At 48.3% G+C, this 21,234-nt stretch overlaps 2 protein-coding genes across 11 annotated transcripts; both read right to left on the bottom strand.

Moving 5' to 3' along the window:
• Window positions 1–872: 872 nt before the first annotated feature.
• HMGN2 (high mobility group nucleosomal binding domain 2) lies at window positions 873–5,160 on the bottom strand. Its single transcript, XM_075173508.1, has 6 exons — window positions 4,412–5,160; window positions 3,437–3,481; window positions 3,062–3,091; window positions 2,688–2,738; window positions 2,236–2,331; window positions 873–1,782 (listed from the first exon to the last, which is right to left on the bottom strand). The coding sequence occupies exons 1-6, from the start codon at window positions 4,424–4,426 to the stop codon at window positions 1,747–1,749; spliced, it is 273 nt and encodes a 90-aa protein (XP_075029609.1). The 5' UTR covers window positions 4,427–5,160; the 3' UTR covers window positions 873–1,746.
• Window positions 3,062–19,445, bottom strand: DHDDS (dehydrodolichyl diphosphate synthase subunit). Of its 10 annotated transcripts, none has more exons than XM_075173498.1 (13): window positions 19,345–19,445; window positions 17,886–17,969; window positions 16,829–16,945; window positions 16,081–16,223; window positions 14,569–14,685; window positions 14,273–14,374; window positions 13,501–13,615; window positions 11,240–11,347; window positions 7,963–8,204; window positions 6,367–6,437; window positions 5,185–6,262; window positions 3,437–3,481; window positions 3,062–3,091 (listed from the first exon to the last, which is right to left on the bottom strand). In XM_075173498.1, exons 2-9 carry the CDS (start codon window positions 17,946–17,948, stop codon window positions 7,968–7,970), a joined length of 1,002 nt encoding a protein of 333 aa, XP_075029599.1. In that variant the 5' UTR covers window positions 17,949–17,969; window positions 19,345–19,445; the 3' UTR covers window positions 3,062–3,091; window positions 3,437–3,481; window positions 5,185–6,262; window positions 6,367–6,437; window positions 7,963–7,967. The 10 variants fall into 10 exon arrangements, with proteins under 10 accessions (XP_075029599.1, XP_075029600.1, XP_075029602.1 ...); XM_075173499.1 differs by having other exon boundaries at window positions 6,367–6,432; XM_075173501.1 differs by having other exon boundaries at window positions 7,985–8,204.
• Between the last annotated feature and the right edge of the window lie 1,789 nt (window positions 19,446–21,234).

Genomic DNA, 21,234 nt, shown 5'->3' with positions numbered 1-21,234 from the left:
CGTACCAGCTACGATAATGGAAGATGGAAAAGCAGTTCATATCGGTACATTTCTAACTGGCCGTTTTCTGTACGTCCAGCCATTCTAGAACACTTCCAGCACTCTAGAGACAGAAAATTTCTTGATGTGAAACTCTTGCCATTTTCATTGGATTCCCTCTGAAAACAGCACAGGTTGAAACAGGTCACTGAACTTAATCGAGAACAGAGACTGAAGTCCCAGGAAAGGCCAAGCAGAGATGGAAAAAATATTCCATCCGAGAAAGCTACTGAAGGAGACATTCACACATTAGGGTTTTTGGTTTGGCTCTGCTCTATAGTGTAAGTAGCGACTAGAAAAATGGTGCATTTTTACTCAACAAATCTCGTTTCCTGCTTGTTCACCACCACAGCAAAGTCTGTATTTGATTAGCAGAAGCAACAATATTCAAGCTTAAGTACAGAAATCTAACACATAATCAGTTTTATGGAGCTAGTTCTGGTTTCACTACCAAGAAAAGCTTACCAAAATTAATTTTTCTCTGCAGTGACTGCAAGACTGCTGTATTCTTCCCCTTTTTGTATAGCACTACTTTTTAGACAATAACAAAGATAATTTATCTCAGTACATTCACTTACATGCTCCATTTTGGGCCTTCTAGCAAGCAAAGAGTCTCAAAACATCCTGCAGCAATCTAGCTTTTAGGTAAGGAAATCTCACTTTTCACTTGTGAATTAAGACTGAATTAATTATCTGAATTAAGATGCTTAAAACAAATTCTTGGCCATTAGCAAAACACTGCCTAAATACAAACGCATACATGTACACAGCAAGTATTCTTCTGACGTTAACCACATTAGAGATGAATAAAGGTAAGAGAAATTAGAAAGGCATTAAGAACAGTCCAAGCCAAACCGTATCCAGCTTTATTAAAGGTACTTTTCATAAACAATCATGGTAATTTAGGCAGGACATGGGCTACAATCTGCAACATTTTACAACAACTGTCAAACTCCCCTCCCTTCGTGGACTACCAAAACGCAAAAGTTGCTATAAAACCAAAGAATCTTCATTTCATACTTGTAGAGGGAAAAGTTTAGAGTGAGGGTGGACACTTTCACATTTAGCATGTTGTTTAACAACTCTTCACAAACCTACCCTGACTTTTAGAGGAAAAAAATTAAAATGCAGGTTTCTTAATCTGAAGATCCACAATATAAAAGAGGAAGTACAGCTCCTTTTAGAGCCACTGTATCCCAAATTAGACACCAGAAGTCCGGATCACCTGACAATGCATTTAGAGTGGCAAGTCCCAAAATGCCATTTTTGCCGTATTTCGGAGTGATAGGCTCTAGGCAAACAACGAGGATGCGAAAGGAAAGACAGAGGGCATTGCAAACTGCGGTTTTGAAGTCGGCAACAGGCATCTTGGGAGCTTCGATGTTCACTCGGATGCACTTCGCAGAACTTAACAGATGTGCAGCATGAAGGAATCCCTTCCTCCGCTATTCAGGAAGAGCCCTTCTTCCAAAAACTGGGGGACCGGGAAAACTTTTCTTATTAAAATTTAGGTTCCGAGAAATAGACTAAGTGACATTTGTCCCCACTGCCCCCCCTCAAAACACAACAACGAAGCGGTCTGTGTGCTAACAACATAGCTTAAAAAAAAGTAAAACAAAATTCTGCATTGTTATAAAACTTGATAAAAAATAGTATTTCAAACTGTACAGTCACCAGAAGTACACAGTTATCAAAAATTCACACATTTTACTTGGCTTCACCAGCACCTTCGGCTTTCTGTGCCTAAAAGAAAAAGGGGAACCAGTCAATATACACCACGCACTTGCACCAAACAACCGATAACTCATTTTTCTAAAAAACAGTTCTCTGAACAGAAGAAATCTTATCTGGGCTGCACCACCCTAACTTTTAACAAAATGAAATCTAACGTTTGAAGTACTGTAAAAGACAACCTGAAGTTGCTTCATTATATGCGAACTTTACGCATTATCAGAACAAGGCAGAATAGTAACTTTCATGTGGCAACTTCAACTGGCAAACAGACAACTTTAACTCTTTACCAACCAAGCAACACACCCCCCACATCTGCTGATGTGTTGTCAGTGTCATAAGCAACGGGTCTAAATAATCAAGCAATAATTCCTCTTCGTTACCACAAGCCTAGACCTGTCTGTGCTTGATATGGGAAAAAATAATTCGCTGACATAGGACAAGCCGCCACAGCCACTGTTATACCTGGTCTGTTTTGGCATCTCCGTTTTCTGCAGGGTTGTTTCCCTCCTTGCCAGCATCAGCTTTCCCCTTCTTTCCCTTGGGCAACTTCTCGCTCTTCTGTAAACATAAGACGACGTACACTGTTACAATTACCAACATCCAGTCATTAAGCCACAAGAATCCAAAAACTAGAATGATAAAAACCAACACTGGATGTTGGCCTGAGAAGAATGGAACACACAAATGTTTTGCACGTTTAAGAGATTGACAACTGTGAAGAGTCTTCACTTTGGTATTTTTTACGCAAGTTTTGTAAAATTCAAAAGTTTTCAGTGCAACTTTACAGAGGTGATGATGCAGCTCAATTTCACCACTACATCCACTGTTATTCAAAATGTTATTAGTTATTACCGGAAAATCTGAACCTCATAATCCATTTACCTCTCAATAATAGCACTGACACGATGACTTACCTTTGGAGCTGCCTTTTTAGGTTTAGGTTCTGGCTTTGGAGGAGCAGGCTTCTGTAAGCGAGAAAACCCCCTTGTGTTATTCAAATTATTTTAAGAGAAACATACTACTTTTTTAAAATATTCAACTCATAAACATTTTAGTTTTAGGAAAGTAAATCAAAACATTTGAAATTGAAGCATTTACTTGATTTGTCAGTTATTCTACCACTCCCATAACACCACACAATGGGGCAGTTTGTTAAGCCAGTAACTCTTTCAACTGAACAATGCGTCTCTCCAGAATACCTACAGTTCTCACACAGATGTGGTATGTAATATTCAAGCTTAAAACTATTAAATGTTGTGACATCTCTACTCAACAAGAGAATACTCACAGCAGATAACCTCGCTGATCTCCGTTGTGGCTATTTAAAAAGAAAAATGATCGTATTTAGTGTGATAGAACATGAACTCTTATAAGTAACTCTCATTTCAAAGCAGTAAAATCCCAGAACTAATGTTTAAGTTTTTAGTTCACTTTTTCCCCATTCTCAAGAAACACGAGACTATGCCGTTTAAATCACTACTAATAGCTAACAGTAGTTAAGTAGATTTTTCATGGTTAAGGTTAAAAGGCAGTTAATACTTTGAAAAGTCAGAATCAATTAAGAGCAACCCTCCCCCCAGTTCTTTATTTTGACGAAGTTAAACCTCATTCTCCAACATAAACACTTCATGATCCAACTTTCTCAAAATATTGAACTTCTTACCTCATCCTTAACTTTGGCCTTATCGCCCTTGGTATCTCCTTCAGCCTAGGACGTGAAACATAAGTCGTACCGACAAGTTCAGGGGAGGCACGCTCAGCCCCCGTACCCGCACCAGCCGTTATTTTTAACCCCCCCGTCTGCAAAGGAAACGTTTCCAACCCGCTCCCGGAGGGTGCCAGGCCTTCACCGCGCCTCGGCCCGGCGGGGCTCCCCCCACCTGCCCCTCGGCGCCGGCAGGCTGGGCGGTCCGGCCGCGGACAGCGCTCCGGAGGCCGCCGAGATTCGGGGAGGGGCTGGAGGCACCGGCGGCGCCAGGGTGGCAGCCCCTCCGCCGCGGGATCCCCGGGCAAACCCCCGGGCCGGGCCGAGGCGGAAGCCCCACGCCGACCCACCCCACAGCGGGGCGGGAGCAGACACCTCCCCGAGGGTGGGTGGGGGGGAGGCGGGGGAGCGGCGCTGCCCCTTCAGGGAGGCCCCGCTCCCGCCCACGGCTGCCCCCGTGGGGCGGCGGTTTTGGCGGCAAAGCAGCCCGGGCGCCAGCAGCGCGGCCGCTTCCCGCCCTTTCCCGCCCCACCGGCGCTCCCCTCCCCCCCCCCCCCCCTCACCCCGACCTCCCGCCAAAACCAACCGGATCGGACCGGCGCCGCTCGGCTCGGCGCGCCCCTCCCCTCCCCGCTCGCCCCCGCCGCAGGGCCCCCGCGGCCGTTAGCCCCCACGCGTGCGGCCGGTAACGGTCTCCGCGCCGCCCCGCCCCCACCCCCGCGCCCGTTGGGGCCTCGCGCGCCACCTCGCAACCGTTACCGCCCCGAAGGGGGGGGTGGGGGGGGAGAAAGGAGGGGGGATGAGCGCGTAGTCCCGCCCCCCCTTCCACAGGCGCGGGCGGTAAGGCGGGGGGGGCGGCGGGAAGGTAGGCCCCTACGGCGGAGAGGGGCGCGGTGGGGCGGCCCGCTCCCGCGGCCCGGCGGCGCCACGTACCTTTCTCTTCGGCATGGCTCCGTGCGGGCGTGTTGTGTGTGTGTGTGAGGGAGAGAGGAGCGCGGCTGGGCGGCGTGAGGGGGCGGAGGGAGAAGGCGGAGGAAGGGGGGGGTGGGGGAGCCGGGCGCGCTCGGTCCGGGGCGGCGGCGAGAAGCGGGGGAGGGGGTAAGGGGGGGCGGGGGGGGAAAAAGGGAGCGGACCGGCTGTCTGCGCGGCGCGGGCGGCGGGCGGCGCGGCGGGGCTGCCTCCCGGCTGGCTACGCTGGCTCCCGACCCCACTAATTTGAATCGGGTGTTTATAAAGTTTTATATAGAGCCGGACGCGGCCCAACCGGTTCCAGCCGGATCCCCACCGCCCCGCCTGTTCATTGGTCCGCCAGGGTCACGTGGGGTGGGGCCAGGCGGGGAGGGAGGGGATGGGGGGGGGGCGCTGAGGAGGTGGCGCGCGCGCAACTGGGCCTCGCGCCCCCCTCCTCCCACCCCCCCCCCGCCTTCCCGCGCGCCGCCGCGCGCCTGCCCGCAGAGCTCCGCGGGCGGGAAACGCGCGGGGGGCGGGGGGGGGGCAAAAAAAAAGGGGAAAAGGAAAAAAGCAGCAATGCAAAAGGCGGCGGGCCCTGCGGGGGGGGGGGGGCTTGGCCGCTCCCCCCCGGGCGTAAGGAAAGGGGGACACGACCCCCCCCGCGGGGAGCTGCAAACCCGCCCGCGCGGGGGTGCGCGGGGCTGCGCGGTGCAGCGCGCAGGTGAGCGGAGCTGTTCCTTCAGCACCAGGCGCACCTCCGCTGCCGCGGGGACCCTCCGCCGCGGCGGCCGGCAGGCACGGCACCCCCCCCCCGGGCTGGGCGGAGGGCGGCGAGCTGGAAAGGCGCTCCCGGAGGCAGGGCAGGTCTGGGAAAATCCTGTAAAAAAAAAAAAAATTATATATAAAATGGGAGATGGGGAGAGTTCTATCCAAACAGATGTAAGGGAGAGGAGGAGGCAGTGCCAAAATCAAAGACAAAAAAAAAAAAAGAATCAAAATGCAAGAAAAATGACACTAAAACAATTCCCACAGGTGCCCGCTACTTGCACTAAGTGACTTGTAAAGTTGGGCTCCTTCCAAAAGGGGCCATTTCTCACACCTGGATACAGGCACAGCTACAAATGCAATTACAAGCTATACACTTCATTGTGCCTCGAACTTTTAACCTTTTAATTGAACCTTATCCAGAAAAACAGCCCAAGGAGCATGCTTCCCCCTTCCCCGCCCAGGTAATCTCTCAGCCCTCAAATGCCAGAACAGCATATTTTTTCCAGTTATGCTGATTTTTCACATCCTCACCATATAAACATGAATTAGGGAAGTTAAATTCTCACTGAAAGCCTGTAGCTCTATTTCCACAACTGTCACAAAGACTCACTGGAAAGATGCACTCCTGGAACTCGGAGTTTGCCTGTGTAACTTAGGCCCACCCTCTAATGAAGCAAGGCTTACAGGGAAATCTGGTGTTTTACTAGAATAACTGCTGCAGGTGGAGTAAACAAACTGTCAGGTAACACAAGCCTTTTTCCCCTGCTTGAAGAGCTTTTTCTCCTCCCCTACTACAGCAATGGCTTTTATAAAAGTGATTAAAACTTTTTTCCCTTCAAGCCATTTGTAAACCAGATTCTTCAATTACCAAACCTGCAACAGTACTACTACTTTGTGGAAAACCACAAAGCTTTGGTCACCTGTATCATCATAACATAAAGGAAAACCTTTTTTTTAAGGCAAAAATACATTCTCGGGTAGAAGACAGTCTCCCCATCAGCCTGGCAGAGCAGACTGGAGCGTGCTCCATCTCATGGAGAGTAAACTATTTCCACAGACAGCTTCCTGAAATGTGAAGACAGAGAAAATAAAATACAGCAAAAAAAGTTTAAATCGACAGCGCCCATCATCTCGGCACACTTTTACCCAAGCTACTGTTTGCTACTTACGCAAGAGGAGGTTCGTGCGCGGAGCTTCATGCAGCCAAGCCTTGGGGTATCGGCAAATTGCTCACACTAGACTGTAAAAAGAACACAGCCTTCAAATCATTTCCAGTCTAACAGGAATCAGATGAGGAGTCTGTCACAGGTTCAACAATATTATATTAGAGCTGGATGCCAACTTCATCACACCTTAGAATAAGCAATATGTATTCTAAGGTTCTATTTAAAGGTTCCGCTTATTTTTTAAATAAGTTTGGTATGAATATGCTTTATTCACGATTTGACAATGTAGTTATCCTCTTCACAATCACACTCAAAGTGCCAAGTTTGCAGCACTTACAAGTCCTTAAATCTGCATTTTCTAGTTTTCACCTGGAGGTAAAAAGGAACACTTCAAAAACAGCAATAGCTGGTACTGCTGCACCCGTATGTGCATTAGAAACAAAAATCAAGACATTTTCTGTTATTTTGACCATAGGGACAGAAACCAGGAGAAATTAGAGAAGGAAACAATCTTGGAAATTAGCTAGTCCATCTCCCTGTCGATGGAAAATTGAGAACAAACACCACTCCACAGCTGCTCTGGCCACTCCCATTAAAATCCGCTAAATAGCCCTTCTAAACCATTTTGGCTGGGGTCAGAGGTTGGTTTTGGCTACTGTATTCCTGAACTAAGCCCACCCTCATTCCCTGGAAACAGGGTGTTAAGTCATAGCTCTAGAGAGGTCTCAGAGGGATTTGGCATACTGTATCCATCACCTGGTTTTAGCTAACTTCTTTTCCTTTTTAAGCCATTAAGTTAATTCCCAACCAATCCTTTCTCCTTGCCTGCTCGGAGCCTCTTTCCTAAGCACAGTCAGTCTGTTCCAAGATCAGCATCTTCAGCATTTGGGTTTTCCCCACATACGCTGCTCAGAAGGGATCACAGGACCTGCTCAAGCTTTGGAGTATCTTTTTTTCTTTACAGCAAGACTGACTTTAGCTTTTTGGAAGCCAAGAACAGATACACCAAAACCAGCACAGTAAGGTGGGGAAAAGGCAAGATGCTATCATGAAGTAGGCAGTGGGGAGTATCTCTGCCACCGCTTGGCACAGGGCTCCCTTCTACACCAGGAATAATCCTCTCCCTACAGAAAGTGAGGCTCCCCTTACGGGACAGCAGAGGAAATCTCAACAGAAGATTCGGTGCTGCGAAGCCATGGAAAGAATTCAAGTCCAGACTGACTTAACAGGACTTAATTGCCTGGGCCAATTCACGAGGAGTCAAACAGAACTGGAGGCTCATTTTAGTTAAGTTCTTGTACCAAAACAGCCGGGCCTGTGAAGTACCAAGCAGCGGAGATATGGCAGGGTGCGTGTATTCTCCATCATCAGGGGCAGGGAGACGAGACAGAAGGACGACATTACCTTCCTCGGCAGCATTCACAGAACTAGAAAGGTTCACAGTACTCTGACCCTGCCCTCGGACAGGGCCAGTGGGGACGTAAAGTCCTACAGCAGCCCTGCATCCCCACTGCAGAACCACACCGAGTGAATTCCTCTGGGCAGCAGCTGCTCCCTCTAACACGGTTAAAAATTGTCTTCCCAAGAACAACCCAGCACCTATGTCATGCAGACACCGTACACAATCTTTCAAAGAAGTCCGCTCTCTTGTGCTCTAGTGCCTGTAGAAAGCCCTGGATTCTCTCTTCCCGCATGGCGGTGCATTTCTGCAACAGTGTCCGTCGCCGCCGAGAGTCTCCATGGGACGCAAACCCCTCCTGCTGCAGCTTCTTTGTCACGTAAGCCTGATCCTTTTCCATCTGTTGTCGCCTCCTTTCCTCCATGTAGGAGTCTCTGGCCTTCTAGAGTGAAAAGCAGTAGAGTGTTAGCACTTTACCAGGCCTTTCAGCTCATCTGTGGTACAGATGCAAGGCAGCATAGGCTATGGAAGAAATAGCCTCTGCTTGGCCATCAGTCTGCAGGTCAAATAAAGGGTGGCTCTGTGTGCACCTCCTCCACTTTGAAGCAGCCTGCCTGATTGGTTATAAAAATAACCAGGGATATCCTTCTGGACCTTCTCCCCAAGACACAAGTCTGCTCACAGCATTAACTCCTAGTTAAAATAGATAAAGGTCATGACAGATTGTGGAAAAACCCTCAGATATTGGGATCAGAGAGGAACGGCATACAGGAGGACTCTCAAACCATAGACGTGCACACAAGCTGTCCTCGCCAGTGTCATCATAGCAACTTTGATCCTATTCACATGGCAGCTGAAAGGTTTTAGGGGATTCAGAACAATGATTTATGGGGCAATTCTTTGATCTGATGATCAGGTATTGAGCTAATCAGCTTCAGTAAAAAAGCAAGAGTGGGCTCAGCATTCCCAAATGCCTGTGATCTAATACTGTACTGGCTCAAGACACAGCAGGATGGGCAGGAGAAAGGTAAAGGCAGTAGCTATCCTTGCCTACCCTTCAAGTATTCGAAATATTTTTGCAGAACATCACTTTTGAATTTCTTCTTATTACACATATCCTAGCCTGCAGCCTCCAACAGCAAAACCACATCTGCATGCAGGAATATTGAGCTTTCGTTTTTAGAAAAAGAGAAGAACTCATCACTGTGACATAACCTGACACACACACACACACACACTTAGGGAGTGCTGGCCTTTCAAACGAGCAAGAAGAAATAATTATTCTAATGAGAGCCTGACTCACTCTTCACCACACTTTCCCTGTGCCCAAGTCAGTAGTCTATGCTCTGGCACTGTAGATTAGCTTTTGTTGTGCTGGGAATGAGAGTAGAAACATCCCTAGCTACAGAAAGCCCACTGAATTGATAGCACTCTGCTGCGGTAGCTCTGCTTATTTGAAATGCAAAGATCATCAGCCTGTTCAGCATAAGACTTCCACCCTTGGACAAAGTGAAATTCTGTCTATTCACCAGAAAAGACGCAGTGTGACCACTCCCATAGGGCAGGCTTGCCAACCAACATCTGCATTCTCTCCCTCGGTCTACCATGTACCAAAAGCAGGTTATAGCTCAACCTGGGACTAAGCTGGGAGCAACAACCAGCTAGCAGACTCCCTTGAGCAGCAAGCTAACTGGAAAATGAAGATGGCTATTAAACGTGATGCTGTTTGAGTTGATGGAAGGATCTTTGTCAAATGCCTCCAAATCAAGTTTTTTCTGTACCTTGTCAAACCTTCCATCCAGCTGCCTATCCACACCGTAACTGCCTCCAGAGTCCTGAACACAGCAGCACTCTCCCACAGCAGACACAGCTGCTGTCATATATTCTGGCTTCTCAGCAAGTCAAACGCCTAGCCCCACCATTCTCACTGACAAGCAACCCTTCCACCAAGGTAATTTGTTTCAAGAGCTCCAAATACTTTTGGCTTTCAAGATCACCTATTTCAAATGTGAAAAGCAGCTTCTTAATGTCAGCAGCTCCTTTGAGTGAGAAATCCTCCCTTCTGCACAACTGGGCTGCATCCCTTAAAACAAGGGCAGCCTCATACACTGGGGACAAAGTGGGTTTCACAGCAAGAAAAACAACCAAGGAACAAACCTGGCCGATAAGAAACCTTGATAATAGCATAGCATGAACACACATAGAGCAACAAACAAGAACTAAGAAAGATAGCTAGGAACAGAAGCAGCATTTGTTACCCATCAGAAATTAGCACTAGGAGCAAAATCAGAACAGTGACCTTACCGTTCAAGACAGAGGCAAAGCTAAAGTCAATGACAAACACAACTGCCTTTTTTGCCTTCCTCTTCATGCAGAAGGTGAATTGCCATTAGTTGTATTAATACAATGAATTGCTGGTAGGAAAAGGGCAGACTTGGGGCAGAAACAGGAATAAAAGAGGTTAAAGATGTGGAGAATTTGGATGCTTCCTCGACTAACTGGACCTGATTAAATTCACCCATAACCATGACTGTCTATAATCTCCTTGACAACTCTCAGAGATGAACAAGGTCCCTGAAGGTAGAAAAGGGCAATAATGCCTGTCTTTAAAAACAGAGGACCCAAATAATTAAGGAACAGATACACTCAGCAACCAGATATGGTGGAGGTAAAAGTCACCACACTGAATTCCTCCTCCTGCTGGTTACTGCTGTCTCTGTGCTACAAGCTGCTGCCCCCCAGATTTCCCCATCAAGAGCTCCAGCTCCCAGACTTGTTTTGCTTAAAAATAGCCAGACTACTAAGTCATTACTAAGTTGGCCAGATTTATCTGAACCAGGTCAGGGAGAGCTCACAACAACAAATCTAAGAGGAGAGGAACAATAACAACGAGCAATAGGAACAATCTCTTCAGCAGGCTCATCTGGACCCCCTGGAAAGAGGACACTTGTCCACAGTCTCGCAGCTCAAGCAGCCTCCCTTCAGCTCCAGAAAGGAAACTCTAAATCCACTTGTTACACCCCTAAAAACAACAGAAGAGTTAGAGGAAGAGCATGCAAATTCTCCCTGCTCATTCCAGATTGAACTTAGCAGTCTTTGCTTAAACCACTGGTGAAGTGGTTTGAGTTAAACTGGCTGATTTTGCCCTGTAGCAAATCAGGAATGCTTACTTGTTCTGTCCTGCCAGCTGAGGAGCGGGGACAGATACTTCCAGCTGGTAGAACAAGCAATAAGTAACAGAGACAGCGGTGACTTCGGATACTTTAGGATTCCCGAAAGTAGAGGAGTCTGTCCACATGCTAAGATGTTGTAACAAGCCACATGGGTACAGGAGAAGCCTGAAACAAGATCTTAACTAACCGCACTAAACGAACAATTCCTCTGTTCCCACTTTGCACCCTCTCATCTGATCTCGAGCACTTTGCTGTGCAGATAACATGCTGTGTTGAGCCTTCCATCTCCCTAAGGCTCCCTTACCTGTAAAGCACTGTAGTTCATCTGGAACCGAAGGATAGCCTCACACAAGTTCCAAAAGGAATATTCTGGCCACAAGACTGACTGAAACACCAGGCATGAATGGGATGTCTGCAGAAAGCAAGATCACCAACAATTTAATCATCTAGCGAGGGAAGAGTCATCAAGATGCAGCTCCGTTGGTCAAACTATGCCAGTTTCCCCACAAAGATTTTACCTAGGCTGTGTTATCAGATTCCACTTAAAATGAAATAAATACCAGTCAGGAGAGTTTGAAATTGCACAATGCAGAGTCTTTCTTATTAGTTTTTAATGCTGGGACACTAGTCATCCATTCCTGTAAAAATACCAGCAGAATTCTCTCTAATGCTATGTTGGTCTTCACAGAGCATTTTTAATAGCTTAAGCAACACAGACTTATAACAAAACTAATATAGCAACACTGGACTACCAAAGGCTGAGTTAAGGGAATAACAGATGAACTGAGGATCAGGACATGACATTTAAGCCATTCTTCAAATGACATCTCGTGATATTCCTTACTGCCCACTCATGGCATTTAAAGTGCTTAATGAATCTAAGAGTTGCGGTGCGCTGAAGATATCCTAGAACTGAAAGATGCAAGCTTTCAAGTTAAAACCTATTTTCGCCATCAAGTCCCTCAAAGTTTCAGGTAAATGTGTTCCTATGACCATTACTACAAAATCTAACACTTAAAAGGACCCTGAGCGACTCTTAAAATTGTAACGATATAGAAAATCTTAGTGTCAATTTTATAAAAAAAAAAAAACAAAACAAAACCACCATAAGGACATTTTCTTTGACACCAGAGAATCATCCTGAATAGCACAATGTCCTCCTACTTCGGGGCTGTCAGGACACACGATTGCTAGTGAAGGGAAATTTGCACCAATGCTCTGGCATGCGAGCTGGTGGAGCGGGACCACAAGCACACGTTCTCCTTCGCTGCTTCTGCAGTAATCCACGGCACAGGAGAGGGGCATCGGGCCGGCCAGACTCTCAGAGCACTGACTTCCTCAGTACTGCCTCACCAGTTACAAGCTCAGTCTCCGAGGCACCTCTGCCAGGACCACCACCAAGAGGAGCAAGCAATATGTTAGTTTGCAGCATTGACACCCATCCAGGGTATACCTGTGCCCAAAAATACAGGGAGGAGAGGGAGATGTGCAGCATTGACACCCATCCAGGGTATACCTGTGCCCAAAAATACAGGGAGGAGAGGGAGATGTGCAGCATTGACATCCATCCAGGGTATACCTGTGCCCAAAAATACAGGGAGGAGAGGGAGATGCGCAGCATTGACACCCATCCAGGGTATACGTGTGCCCAAAAATACAGGGAGGAGAGGGAGATGCCTTGGTAGGCAACTGCAACTCAGGCCAGACAACTTCTGTGAACTTGCCAATTAAGTAAGTTGGAATAGGAACATTTGATGTGGTTGCTTAAAGGCAATTGGGTTTTGGCTCCAAATTGTATATGTAAAATAAAATGTTAGCTTTAAGTAAAGCAGCTTGACTCAACTGTTCTCCTGCAAAGTTTGGGTTACAAACAAGTCAATATTGCCTAGCACAGGTGAGAGAGAAATGGAAGCAGCTTTGGATACTGTAACTGGAAATACACAAACTTTATATGCGTTAAGAACTTATTACATTTTAGCTTAGCAGCCTAGTCAAGCTGATTTGACTTTGCCATCCTTAGAACCTGTCTTGCGGAGTCTTGTTTCATAATGAAAGTCAAATAAACTTCTGAAACTGTGACAAGTCAGGCACGTACATTACATGTACGTTATAGGGTTACACCTTCGATGCCTACAGCTGACATGTGACAAACACCTCTCCCAGGAATCTAGACATCATTCCTGGGATTTCCTCATCCCAGGAAACATATTGCCAGGTTAAATTAATCAAAGCAAGGAATTTACCAATCAAATGAGGAATTACCTAAATGTGAGAAGAGGAGCAAAAGGATGAGCAATTAATGATTTCCTTGACTGCTGTCAGCTAGACTAATTTGTGATTTCTTATTAAGTGTTTTCAGGATGATACAAATTTCAGACTTGTGCTGCAAGGTATTTTAGGCAAGAAACAGATTCTTCAGAGGTGGTCCAGCACTCAGTCCACCCAAGAAGTTACCTAACCCCTGGCAGAGAGAGTTTAAGAGCTCTCATGTCAGCTCACATCTGGAGTAAGTAGAACACTCTGATGCAAACATGGGATATTTCAAGGAGAAAACAAAGACTTTACCTGCCAGAGCAAGAAATCACTCAACCGAACCTCTCCAGAGGTTCGAATCAGGAGGTCTGGGTCAGGGGAGTTGTTGGTGTACAGACACTTATCAAGCAACGATTCAGACACATCACTAAGAAAGACAGATGCATCTTATTAAGATCACTTTCCTGACCCGAAGGAGGTGGCACTACTAAATCAGAATTATTGAGGGTTTTTTTATAAACACAGGACTGCAGATTAAAACTGGGTGGTGGAGCTGTACCACAGCCGGCCATCAACTTGCTTCTGATGGACACTGCTGTCTGCTCTACAGGCTATTTCAAATGCTCTTTCAGCCCCCAGAGCATCCCCCCATGCTCTTTGAAACATAATACAGTGGTGGAACCAGACTGTGAGGACTTCCATCTGGAGCAGAGTGCTAACTACTCCATCTCCTCCAGGGTGGAGGAACAGTTCAGTATTCATGATTCATCTGTTGTTTGACCTCATAGCTAAGACTGCCAGCCAAGCAGCCAATTGTTGTGGCATAAAATCTGCCTTCACATTTAAACTAACTTAAGACACCGACCTAATTTCTCTTGTCTTGGTTGTGTATCTATCACCATGGTAACTGAAATAATAAAAACCAAACATTGCATAGTAACTTTAAGTCATTTGTTCCAGTCATACTGGTTTAATGAGATCTATTTAAAAGCCACTTGGCTTCTGAGAGGTTATTAATAAAGCGTAGGAGGTAAGACCAGGCAGTCTTCATCTATGAAGCCTCACGCAGAAAGACAAGAGTTACCTGGGTTCGAGCAGTCCTTGTTCCACTCCCCATGCCATCTCCCTGACAGCATTGCTGATTTCATGTCTCGATGTGTATGCAAAGCAGACATTTAGAAAGCATCTGAAAAGAGGAGAAATATGTGAAAGACTAACCTAAGGAAGGTACTGCAGATGATGGAGAGAAGAATCTCTACAACAGTTATGTATGCTTGTAGGACAAATTAAAAAAAGGTGTATCATGTCTGCCAAGTCTCAGCCTTTGGACAGAAGAGGAAGGCACGAGGTATCGGCTACTTTAAACTGTGCGTTACTTACTTGTTGTAGTTCCTAGTTGCCAGCACAGCTTGGGCAATCAGCTCCTGAATATCCAAGGGCAGAAGTGGCAGGTCCCCGAGGACACGGATACACACACCGTGCTTCTTCAAGCTCTCCCTACACCAAACAACAAGAGTGAGGACTAAGAAAACAGATCAGTCCCTGCTGCATGAGTGCTGTGCTTGCCTTGCGTTAACATCCACCAAATGAAAACAGCAGGCATGTAGCAGGCATAGCTTCATCAAAACTAAGAATTAGAAAAGACAAAATGACCAAATGTTTTTCACGTGTTGACACCTGGCTTAGATTTGATCACCCCAAACCTTTCTGTAAAGGGAAACTGATCATTCCGCATACAAGTTCCTGAGGTACAGGCATAACCAAAGGACTGGAAAACGATCACGAGTTAGGCATTCCTACCTGAAGGTATAAAAATCCATATGGAAAACTTAGAATACAACCATAGACTCTGGCCACCTACAATTAATCAAAAATTAAGATGACTAATGGTCACCCATAGAGTAGCACAACTATCTTCTGGTGTAAGGAAAGATTAATGTATGTGAATAAAGATTAATTAATGATGGGATGGGGGTGGTGGAGTGAACGTCAGATGAGATAGGAAATCATCCATGCCTGCTATAGCATTATTCTGAGCAGGCAGGACACCCCATGGGATCTTACAGGTTCCTGCTGCTGTCTGGTGGTACAAACTCCCTGATGAAGGGCTGCATTGGGTATGAACCAGGGAAACGGCCTCTTTCAATCATGGCGTACTGCAGTGCTCAGATAGCCCGGATCCTCCCGACTTCTACTGGCGCACACACACTATCCTCTCCCTCCCATTCTTCCAGCTGCGTCCCCTCACTCCCCTTCAAATTTACTTCAACCGGATAAGCACCCCTTCCACGCACCACTCTTCACACCCGTCAGGCATGGGGAAACAAACATATCCACTGAGCACCAAGGCACTGTAACACCACCCCCTGCTCACTCAAATCTGTACTAGTTCCATCTACACACAATACGTGAACTAGTCACCCAAAAGGTGACTTAACACACCATGTGCCCATATGTGGAAGTCTCAAGTTACCATAAAGCAAGTTGCCGAGCTAAACTCTGATCTGCCAAGAATTCTATGACAGAATTTAAGACAAGGTTTTGACACTTCATGAAAAAAAGGTGTCTAGCACTCTAACGCTAAGCAGGAATTTCTAATTGTTCTGCACTCATCTGAAAGCTGTAGTATTCCAGCTGTTCGGATGGGATTGTTGCACAGTAAGCCACATGATACGGACACAAATCTGGTGTGCTGGGGGACTGTGCGTGCTCAGGAGCTGTACATCCCATCCACATAGGCAGAGTCCCTCAACACAAATCTCTAGCTGGACGTAGAGAACGGATTCCTTCATTTAATCCATTTTCACAACTTGTAACACCCCTGTAAGCACTTCTTAATCATGTTCTGCTTCAGTTTCATCCTGTGGGATACAGACACGAGAGGATTCTTACTGTTCTTCCAGTAGGCGGCTAAATTTCTGTCTTGCCAGATCCATTAGTCCATCCACCTCCTCCTTGGAGCGTTTGAAGTTCTCAATACTAAAGGCATAAACAGTGACCTCCCGAATGCCCAGATTTAAGCACCACCGTAGTGTCTGCAAGAAGACAAAACAGAATGGAAAACAAAAGTCAGATAAGCAGATTCAACCAGAGAGGCCAGCAAGACCCAGCTTCTCCACTGCTAAAACCCTCCTGTCATTTCCCACTACGCTAAGACTGGATCAAAAGAAATAACCATCAAGAGCTGACCATGAAACCCACTTGATGAGAATTTCAGATTCATCTTAAAGAATAGGAGGAAAATATCACTATCTAAGGATGTGAATCCACAACAGATGTGGGATTAATCCAGCCAGGGAAAGCACTTCTTGTAGATAACATTATAAATTATATAATATCATACCTTTCAAGACCCTTTCAAAGAAATTCAACCTGCTTCACAGAATTAAAAGCTTCAAGATCTGCAAGGCAGATATTTTAATTGAGTGTAAAATAGAGGGGAAAAAACCCCAGCTGACTCTGCAAGATAACGGGAAGAGAAAGAGAGGAGCTGAAGTTGGGAACCCTGATGACTAACGTCAGCTCCAAGCACAGTGAAGAAAAGGAACCCAACACACCAGCCAAGCAGTAAATGCAGTCAGCTGGTGAACGCGCTCAAACTTTCAACACACAACTAAAAGGCAGCAAACATCCTTCCCACCTGTGCCAGCTTATCAAAGCCTTGCGAATGTCCCTGCTGTCTCTCCACGTGGCACTTTTGGGCATAACGGCGATTGCCATCCATGATGAAGGCAACATGCTTGGGCATTGGACCTGCCTAGAAAATAAGGAGAAACACAAAAGACCAGAAAGCGAACAGCCAAGCTGGCATCTTGCATCGCAGGGACTTTAGTCCCACTGTTCCTGGCAGCACCGCCTAGTTGTAGGAGTACAGTGCGTATCTCCCAGTTTCAAGTCTGGAGCTGGAAAGAGTAAGATGCTAATTACCTCTTTGCTAACCCCAGTTTAGACTCTCTAAAAAGCGTATCAGTATTGACAATTACCTAAACTGAAAAGCAACTTTGCCCTCCCCGTTTCTATCGCATGACAGAGAACTGTAGTACTCAGGAGAGAGAGCAGCACTGCCACAGCTACCTCTCTGCAGCCACAGAGGAGGGTGCACACAGTTTTATAGTGCTGTAACTGTAAGTATTTTTTATTTCAGAGTTCAAGGGCATTTTCACAGACACAATTAACTTAAGAAAAAACAAAAAAGTCATGAGACTTCCCCCTACTTAAGAGGGGTATTCCTTTCCACTGACCTCATTAGGTCTGCACAGATCCTTTTGCAAGAAGAACAGCAACACCAGTCTCAAGACTCTGCTGAGCAAGGACAGAATTTTCCAGGAACTGGTGAGTTATTATTCTACTCAGCAGAAACTCAGTTTCATTTCTTAGACTCCTATCCCGACCATCTTGCTTCTCTGCCTTCTCCCATGCCCTGCCTTCATCTGCAAGGGCACAAACCATGGAAGCCTGGGAGTCTAAGCTCATTATTGGCAAGCACTGCTTACAGCCCTGCTCATTTGCAAGGCTAAGCTTAAGTAATTTTCCATCCTCGAATGCTGTGTAGGGATGTACATCCACTGCCAGCATTAATATGTACCCTTGCTAGCAACACTATATTTCTAGAGCGGAGCAGTCACAGAGACAGCTCCACTCTGAACCCTGATGAACCTGCCAATTCTTTACCACAGGTAACCAAATTCATTCCTTACCTTAATGATGTTGGCACAAAATCTCTCTATGATGGTCAGCTCGCCTTCTCTGATCCACGACATGTCTTACCAAGAGCTCCTTTTCTTATTCAATGGGAAGATGAAAATAAAGGGGTTAGAGGTATGGAAGATTCTGTGTGAGCCCAAAGCAACACTACAAACCATCACCTTGGAAAAATAAGCTTTAGCTAGCTGCTTTGGAGCCCTTTTTATCATCTGTACAAGCACTTCGATAAGCAGACAACGGGGGAGCTCAGAAATGAGCTCTGGAGTTTTCCAGCTGTATGTCATGAGAGTGGGTTCTGCACTGGCTGGCAGCAAGAAAAAAAACATTACCGCGTCTTCCAGCCGAACGGGCAGGTGAGTTAGTACAGACCCACAATTTGGGCCACCACCGGGTGAGTCACAGGGTGGCGGCAGCACAAACCGACTTTCAATGCTTTTGTATTGAGTTGTTGGAAACCCTTCAAACGAAGCCGTCTACATCACCAGCTACCCTGCACTAGTGTCACCACTGATATTTCTCTTCCTTCACAAGTAGAGAACTTTAGCCTCTGGAGCTGTAAAAATATTGGGTTTTTTACCATATTATCTGCACATCAAATACTAATATCTGGTTTGAGCTAACAAGATACAAGAGTTTGCTGAACTTCCACATTAATCTTCAGTTCTCTCAGCTAGGAACCCTGAGAGACGTGGGCAAAACAGCTACAAAGAGAGCTGTGGGGGCAACAATCCAGATCCAACCACCTGGTACGCATCTAGGGACTGAAGCAGATTCAAATTACACTGATTGCATTAATTTTCTGTATCGCCCTTCTCTGCCTCTTCCCTCAGGAAGGGATCTCTAGCCACAGATGCAGCCACAAAACATTAAGACAAGGAACTGCCGAACCGCGGGCTCTTAACGCTCCCCTTGAATAGCTCAGGCTGAAAACACATCCTCTTCCAACACCACCTTTGGCTGTTAACAGCAATCAGTCTTTTACATACGATTTCACACACTCATCTTCAAAAATAAGCTTGACAAAGAAACCCCTTGTCTGTAAGCCAGGGACAGAGCACCAGACAGGACGGGCCTCGCTCATGCCCAGCCGGGCGGGTGCAGCCAGGGGAGCTTTCCGGCCCCCGGCCGCTCTCTCCGCGGGAGGCAGCTCACCTACCGACAGCCTGGCTGCCACCCACCGCCGGCAGCGAGCAGCGGCGGCGGAGGAGAGGAGGAAGGACACCCGGAACACCCCTCCCTGGGTGACACAGGCCCTCCCCAGCCTTCCCCGCCAGGCACGGGCGAGCCGGGGAGCAGACACCGGATCTCCCCGCTCACGGAGGGGACGGGGCGTCCCTCAGGCCTCTGTGAGGGGAAGGGAAGCGGCCGCCGACGAGAGAGACCCGCTGGAAGGAGACACCCGGCCCCGCACCCCCGAGGGGCTGCCCCGCTCCCCGGCCGCCCGCCCGTTACCTCGCCCGGCGGCGCCGCCTCAGCCTCCCCCAGAGGGTGACGTGCCCTTCCGCCTGCGTCACCCGCCGGCGCCCAGGGCGGGAGGCGCGCGCAGGCGCCAACGCCGCGGGGCGGGGCAGGAGGCGGGGCTCCTGCGCATGCGCAGGGGGCGCTGTGAGGCGGGGGCGGGGCTCGGTGGGGCGGGCGGCGGCGGGGCCGGGGCGGTTGCGGGGGGCTGGAGGCCAGCAGCGGGGCCGGGGCGGTTATGGGGCAGCCTAGAAGGGCCAGGGCAGCTCGGGAGAGGGGGGATCTGCAGGCCGACGGCGGGGTCAGCGTGGTTGTGAGGCGGCTGTCGGGGAAGTCAGCTTGCTTTTGAGGCAGGGCCAGGGCGGTTATGGGGGGCTGCAGGCTGATGGCAGGGCCGGGGTGGTTGTGGGGGGCTGCAGGCTGATGGCAGGGCCGGGGTGGTTGTGGGGGGCTGCAGGCTGATGGCAGGGCCGGGGTGGTTGTGGGGGGCTGCAGACCGACGTCAGGGCTGGGACGGTTATGGGGGGCTGCAGGCCGATGTCAGGGCCAGGGCGGTTAGGGGGGGCTGCAGGCTAATGGCAGGGCCAGGGCGGTTGTGGGGGGCTGCAGACCGATGTCAGGGCCGGGACGGTTATGGGGGGCTGCAGACCGATGTCAGGGCTGGGACGGTTATGGGGGGCTGCAGGCTAATGGCAGGGCCAGGGCAGTTATGGGGGGCTGTGGGCTGACAGGGCCAGGGCAGTTACTGGGAGCTGCAGACTGATCACAGGGCTGGGATGGTTATGAGGGGCTGTGGGCTGACGGCCTGGGCGGTTATGGGGGGCTGCAGACCGATGGCAGGGCTGGGGCAGTTATGGGGGGCTGCAGGCCGATGGCAGGGCCGCGGTGGTAATGGGGGGCTGTGGGCTGATAGGGCCGTGCCAAAGTTGGGGTGGCCTAGTGCAACTGGGGTGTTCATGGGTTACTGCAAGGTGACAGTGGGGCTGGGTTGGTTGTGGGGGGCTGTGAGGATAGGTGGGGTATGGGGAGAGGCGGCCGCAGGCTGGTAGCGAGGCCAGGGTGGTTATGGGGGGCTGGAAGCTGGCAGCACGGCCAGGCTGGTTATCGGCTGCCAGTCGAGGCAGCTGTGGGGTACCCCAGTTCCCAGCACTACTCCCCCTCTGCCCAGGCAGCACCCATTTTGGGTCTGGGCTTCTCAACCCCAGGGGAGGACAAAAAGAGTAACTGCACGCGGAACATCACCAGCAGCCATTGCCCATGGTCTTTATTTTTTTGTTTTTCCAGAAAAGAAAAAAACCACATTTTACATAGTTGGTACAAAAACAAATTTAAAAAAAAAAATGAAAGGAGGGGGGGGAAAAACCTGCAGCAACAGGAACTGGGGATCTTGCTGCAGGGACTCCCGCAGGAAATCTCTTTGGAAAGCGCGGCTGGGGCTGAGCCACACACAGCCACCCCAGTTATTCCCTCCCTCCCACCCACTTCATAAAAATTCAAGAGTTTGACACAAACAAGCTTTGGTTGCTAGCAGTAAACATGGATTACATTCTTCCGTCTCCTCGTAGACAATCTTGTGACTCAAGGCTTTCGCACCAGGGGAGATGCCCTCTCGGGAGGGACATCTTTTTCTCATACATTCAAACGCTCCCGTGTTACAGCAGGACCCTGAGTCTGCAGCCTCACCCGCCCGCGATTCACTGTCCCGTAATGCATAGTGCCCAGCGCCTGCAAGCCGAGCATGGGCAGGGTGGGTGATGATGCAGCAATTCAGTTAATTATTGTCAAGATACGGGAAGAACCACAATGGCAAATGCAATGAGAAGATGCGAATCAATCCCATCTTCTCCAACGTGGCTTCCCTTTACAGATAAAAATCCCTGTTTT

Source organism: Calonectris borealis, chromosome 25 (genome assembly GCF_964195595.1).
Source record: "Calonectris borealis chromosome 25, bCalBor7.hap1.2, whole genome shotgun sequence".
NCBI lineage: Eukaryota > Metazoa > Chordata > Aves > Procellariiformes > Procellariidae > Calonectris > Calonectris borealis.
Note: the sequence above shows the minus strand (reverse complement) of the source record. Positions and strands in the feature narration are given on the sequence as shown.